This window comes from Dysidea avara, chromosome 11, assembly GCF_963678975.1.
Source record: "Dysidea avara chromosome 11, odDysAvar1.4, whole genome shotgun sequence".
Lineage (NCBI taxonomy): Eukaryota > Metazoa > Porifera > Demospongiae > Dictyoceratida > Dysideidae > Dysidea > Dysidea avara.
This window is the reverse complement of record NC_089282.1, coordinates 17,708,157-17,714,528: the sequence shown is the minus strand read 5'-3', so window position 1 is coordinate 17,714,528 and position 6,372 is coordinate 17,708,157. Positions and strand designations below refer to the sequence as shown.

The window sequence follows — 6,372 nt, the reverse complement described above, 5'->3', positions numbered from 1 at the left end:
AGCACTGATACCAGAGATTATTCTTTGTTATGATATGGATTCTATAAACCATTTCCTTAAAGTATTAGTGGAGATTTCCAACCAAATTAAAAATTTTACATTCCTTAAATTCTTTGGTATGGCAAATATTGTGTTATCTATTAGAATCATTTTAGTGCAAACCATACCTCAATAGGTGGCTCCTGCCAAAAGATACACGCAAAAGAAGTCAGCAGAGTGGTGATTTTTGTGTACAAGATTTTTAGGACTTTTCTGTACATTAGCATGGCACCAAGCACAATATCCAAAGTGCCATAAATTTGAATATGAATCTCCTAATGACATGAAATTTTCACCACATAAACCACTTAATGTAGTAAAATGCATGAGCTAGGTAAGACCTCTCAAGAGCGACCACTCTTTGTAGAATGACCACTTGTAATATTTAATGTTTGAGTCAGTAATTTGCTAAGAATAGCATGAGTTCTGTAAGTCAAATTACATACAGGTGTACCCCACACATATTTACAAATGATGAACTAGTGACATTGTATTACAGAGTGACCTTTGACATTACAGGGCACAATTAACAATTACTTTGCAAAATATAATTGGATTCTGACATATATGACCACTACTCTTCAATATTATTGTAAGACAACAATTTTTTGATACTACTTCACTTTATTTGCCACACCAAAAGTACAGAAGATAGTAATTATTATATAATATGATGACATCATTGTACAACAAAGAGAAACAATAAACTGTCTCTGACTAGAATTACAGTCATGCAGCTGCAACAAAATGGACAACAATAGTAGTGTGCATATCAGAACATCACAACAGGTAGTTGTGAAGCCTTACAAGGTTGGTAGCTATCAATTGCCAAACACTGCTTTTTCAAAAGTTATGCATCACCTTGCATGCTATAAAGCAATTCCGCGCAACACAACAAACTGCTCACTTTCAAACTATACTTGGATTGATGTGGATGGATGTCTTGAACGTAAGGATGGTTGTAACGCAGAATTCTGAAGTGTCCTAGTTGGTGCTATACTTACCCTTTCACAAGACAAATTTTCGTCGTTGACCACCACAAAACATCTTTTCATCAGAAAACCGATGCCAAAATCAGAATCAGCGTATCTACTTTGCCTAGGAGTACTTCTTTCAGCCTTACAGGTCAGTGGAAAACGCGATAACATTTGACTACAAATGGTGCCGTAAAATCCCGTGTTTTCCCATGCATTACGTCGTACAGAATTTTTGTATGGGCTCCCATTGGGGAATTTTATTTCTCAAACTTTGATTCGCCTATTTTAATAAATACTGGATGAAATTCAATTCGGTAAAGTGCATTACGAAGTATGAAGCATTGGCTACTACGCACTAGAACAGCAGCTCGTGAAACACTTGTTGAAGGGGTGTAATTTGATTAGCAAATATATATGTGACAAATCGGTAACAACTTGGCTGATAAACCATGGTATCTCACTTTGTTGTTGTGAATGTTGTGTGCATATCAAGACACACGGTCCAAGAAGCTGGCGCGCAACACCTGTGAGTATATTGACAGGAAGAAAGAAAACGCACTTTTCGCACCTCCGTAGCTCTGTGCTGCCTTGATGAAACAAGACGATTTTTGCTGTAGACACTCCCTCCAACTTCAGTACTCCACATTCCAAATTTGAGCGAAATCGCTTCAAGCGTTCCCGAGATATGCGACTTCAAAAATTGGCTTAGTTTCTTTGGGTTTTTTTTTATTTTTTTTTTATTTTTTTTTTAACCATCAGAATAATGATGAAATGACAAAATTACATACAGAGCCTCGGACACATGCGACTACAAAGATAAGATCCGCGTAGGCATGGCAAGGATACATACAAAAATAATTAACTACAAAACTTAACTTAAAGTGTCCAGGTTGGATTACTACGTGCATAAAAGATTCTCTGAGAGGAAGTTATAGCCACAGCAGCTGCTCTATCAAGCAATGCTTTCGTTCATCTTATTTTTCTTCCTCTTTTCGTACACTTACAAAAACTGCTATAAAACGCGAACGCAATATCTGATTGCCTTGAAATTTGGCACACAGAAGGGGGAGGGGGGTATAAAGGCGCATCTCTGTACCAAAGTTGGTTGGAATACGATAAACAGGCAAAGAGTTATTAGCGATTATTCACGAAAAATAGCACCAATATGTTGTCACGCCTACAGCTAGGGTAAACCGCTTACGGGAAGAAGCTGAAAATCGGTGGGTGAATAGGTTAACTATTGAACCTCAAACCTTTTGTGGTTTGAAAGAAATCAAGCTAAAAACCAGGAAGATACAATGAAAAAACCAACAGTGTGTAACAATTATGCAATCGAGATTAACTAATAGAAAAACGACTACTTTCCACGCCCACCAGAAAAACCGCTTGGGGTAATGCTTTGAAATTCGCTGTACAGATGGAGTAATCATCTTAGAAAGGATCTTTAATGGTGTAGAAGAATCAGACTTAAAGCCACGGAGTTATAACACGAAATCAAACTTGGTGTAGCAAGTGTGAGATCGAGATACTCTAATAGAGCAGTCACCCTAATAGAGCAGTCACCCTGATAAGAATTCAAAGAGATCAGCTAGAAACTAGTAACCTGTATAAAGATAAGCTACAAACAATTCACCCTGTAGAAATATCAGCTACACCTAGCGAGCTCACTCAGTCAACATCTGCAGACAACATACCCAACTTGGAAGTATCTTCTAAGCCAGTACCCCCTCATTCCTCAGGTTCTGTGCACAAACGCAGAGACACTAGTGCAACTCCACAGTCCGATGATGTAGGAGGAAGGCAGCCTTATGCAATCCCTCCAAGAAGGATTACTCCAAGGCCACCTCCACATGCCAAGAAGCCATTTCTGAAATCATCCACGACAGATTCACTTCCCAACAATAAACTACGATCTATGCGAAATTCTTTTCTGCAGATGCAGCAAGTCCTTCTGCTGAGAAATCTCCGCCAGTTTTTAGGCGGTCTCCTCCCCCCACCCCGACCACAGAGAATTCCAAGACACTACTCGAGAATCAGCCAGATGAAAAGAAGCAATCTGATAATAAAGAAGAAAAGAAGGAGGTGCCAGACAATCGTACAGTGGATCACATGAGACCTCGAGCAGTTACTGCAGCAGTTACTAGGAAACCGTTCATAATCAAAACCAGTCCCAATTCCCCAAGATCGTCTGACAAGAAATGGAATTTGTCTGACAGCACTATGAGCAAATGTATGTTTGTATATATTATTATTATTATTATTATTATGATAATTGCAAAACCTTGCAAGCGAGTATGTAAGTGCAATATATGTACAAAATTAATTAACATTAAGTAAGTAAGTAAAAGAGTCAATTGAAGTAGCGTTAACTATTTCAGTTGGTAATTTGTTCCATAATGCAATGGTGGCTGGGAAAAAGCTAAACTTGTATGGATCAATCCGTGTAAAGGGTACAGTAAGTTTGTAATCATGGCCTCTAGTAATTCCTGGATTGTAGTTGATATAGTTAGGTAGTTTTAAGTCTATTATATGGTGGGTAATCTTATACATCATTTGTAATCTGAGAGTATCTCTACGGCTGTGCAGGCTGTTCCATCTTAGTGTATTTATCATCTCAGTAACACTACTTGTATATCGGTAATCGCCATTTACAAATCTTGCTGCTCGTCGCTGTACCGATTCCAGTTTATCGATGTTACATTTAGTATGGGGGGCCCAGGAACAAGCAGCATATTCTAAAATTGGTCGAACATACATTAGATAAGCATCAGATTTCATTTCACATTTACATGAAGACAAGTTCCTCTTTAAGAAAGCTAGAGCACTGTTTGCTTTTTTACACACCGAGTCAATATGCTTGTTAAAATTTAGCTTGGAATCGATGACAATTCCCAAATATTTAGCTTCATTTACATTTTCAAGAAAGTGATTATACAATGTATAGGAGAAAGCAAATATATTTCTTAGTGATGTCTGTAATACTTGGCACTTATCGACATTGAAGATCATCATCCACTTCTTGGCCCACTGCTCTAAATTGTGTAAATCATGTTGGAGAATTTCCTGGTCACTTTTGTTTTTTATTTGTCTATATAACAAACAGTCGTCAGCAAATAGACTACAACATGAAGAAATAGTATCGGGTAAATCATTTATGTAAACCAGAAATAACAATGGTCCTAATACAGTTCCTTGGGGGACACCACTTGTAACATTTACTGGTGCAGATGTGTAACCATTACAGACCACTCGTTGACTACGTCCACTTAGGAATGAAGATATTCATTTAAAAGTTGAGCCTCTAATACCATAATGATCTAATTTATGCAATAATAGATGATGTGGTACTTTGTCAAAAGCTTTGCAAAAGTCGAACAGAATTACATCTGTTTGCATTTTGTTGTTAAAATTTAGTGTAAGATCGTGAATAGTACGAAGTAACTGCTGTTCAGCAGAGCGTCTTGCACGGAATCCAAATTGGTTTACAGAGAGTATGTTCAGTTTTTCTAGGTGTAACATGACATTTGAGTAAATAATATGTTCAAGCACCTTGCAACAGATACTGGTAAGGGAAATTGGACGGTAATTGCTTGGGTCGCTACGACTGCCCTTTTTTTATGTATGTTTTAACTGATACTGGTATGTATTGGAGGTGTTGCATATTAGCTGTAACGCGGGGCATGAGGGCTTTGTCTGATGTGTATGCCTGACATACGCTTGTTACAACTAATACATGTATATATGTGTTTATGTATATATGTATGCATGCATGCATGTATGTATGTATGTATGTAGCTATGTGTGTATGTATGTATGTATGTATGTATATATGTATGTATGTATGTATGTATGTATGTATGTATGTAGCTATGTATGTATGTAGCTATGTATGTTATGTATAGTGCAATACTAACGTATTGTGTTCTCCTTAGCTGAAGAGCATTTGGATAAAAATGACAACAGATTTGCCAACCAGTAAGTTTTGTGACTATGCAAGTTGCAACAAAAAAAAAAATGCTTACTCGTTTTTCTGTAGGGCTGAAGGAGATGCTCCCCCAATACCTTGGAGAACTGGAAGGTACAGGCAAGTGGGCCATTGTAGATGTTTCTGTGATATTTGGAACCCGTTACACAGATTGTGACTCAAAATTATCAGATGTTTTAGTACCTAAACTAAGTGTCCACATAACACAGGTCCCTGTGTAGAATATTGCTGGCTTTTAGAAACAAGAGTGACTTCTGTAGTAAAAATGATTAGTAACTCTTACTGTTATTTCAATTACCCTTTTCAAAATACTCTAATAGAGTGTTCACATAAGTATCCTCACTTTGTCATTTTGCAGTAGGAAAGCTAGGGGTATAGCTTTCAAAGTTCCGCTGTTTAAAGAGATGTCAAATTAGATGATCTTACTCTGTACCAAATGTCAGGAAATTTGTTAACTCTATTTGTTGTATACTAATTTCACTGTGTAGGCAGCGAAAGTAGCGTACTCCTGTAGATAAACGTTGTTGGAGCAGTAGATTGGATGTACTATATTCATATTTCACAGGCGAGCTTGGACATTGTATGATTGTGAGTCAGATGACCCCAATGAACTGAGCTTCAAGAAAGGGCAAATCCTAATGGAAGGTTAGTGTGGAGTAGATCTCTAGAATAGGTGGTTGGTAGTTTCAAAGATACCATTGTTTGTTAATAGGCTGATAGCCTAACTTAAGTTTAAATTTATATCCTTGAGATAGAGCCTAGTGATAATTTGTGCAAAATCCATGCTGTGCAGTGTACTTTAAATTTTGTAAAGATTTGAAAATCAATGTGGCGATGTATAATTCATTTTGTTTCATTTCCATTTCATAGTTGCACCATCAGATGAGCCAGGCTGGTTGCAGGCTACACTTAACAACAATACTGGACTAGTTCCTGAGAACTATGTAGAACTATTATCATAATACACAATTTTTATATATTATTGTGTATGTATATGACAGTATTTCTAAGTGTGTGTAATTATAGAGTTTTTATATACTGTAAAATATGGAGTTCACAGGTGGGATGGGCTTTCTGATTTACTATTTGCTTTGTTCTTTTGTGTCATTTGGTATGAGAGAGGAGAGAACTAGCAGTCACATGATGATACGATACAGCAAGATGTCCTGATTTTCCAGTTTTGGTAGAAAAGGATGCTTATATAGGGATGGGATGTTAGCTAGGTATCTGGTTTATGTTAGAGTTCTCGACTACATGTCTATGTTAACAGGCCTAGGATATTAAACACCAGGCCTGACTGAAGAAGTGATATCTGGCATTCTCTCCATAATTGAATGTTTGTATACCCCAGTATACAAGCAACAACATACA

At 37.1% G+C, this 6,372-nt stretch overlaps 1 protein-coding gene across 1 annotated transcript; it reads left to right on the top strand.

Annotated features, from left to right (window-relative positions):
* Positions 1-360: 360 nt before the first annotated feature.
* Positions 361-5,984, top strand: LOC136237737 (rho GTPase-activating protein 10-like). The gene is made up of 6 exons (XM_066027951.1): positions 361-373; positions 2,953-3,246; positions 4,949-4,991; positions 5,053-5,094; positions 5,567-5,646; positions 5,872-5,984. Exons 1-6 carry the CDS (start codon positions 361-363, stop codon positions 5,961-5,963), a joined length of 564 nt encoding a protein of 187 aa, XP_065884023.1. The 3' UTR covers positions 5,964-5,984.
* Positions 5,985-6,372: the final 388 nt, after the last annotated feature.

What these genes read in the sequence shown, in the direction of transcription:
- LOC136237737 (XM_066027951.1), top strand. An exon ending in TGACAGCACTATGAGCAAAT is followed by an intron (nt 3,247 to 4,948) that starts GTATGTTTGTAT and finishes TGTTCTCCTTAG; the next exon opens with CTGAAGAGCATTTGGATAAA. An exon ending in GACAACAGATTTGCCAACCA is followed by an intron (nt 4,992 to 5,052) that starts GTAAGTTTTGTG and finishes GTTTTTCTGTAG; the next exon opens with GGCTGAAGGAGATGCTCCCC.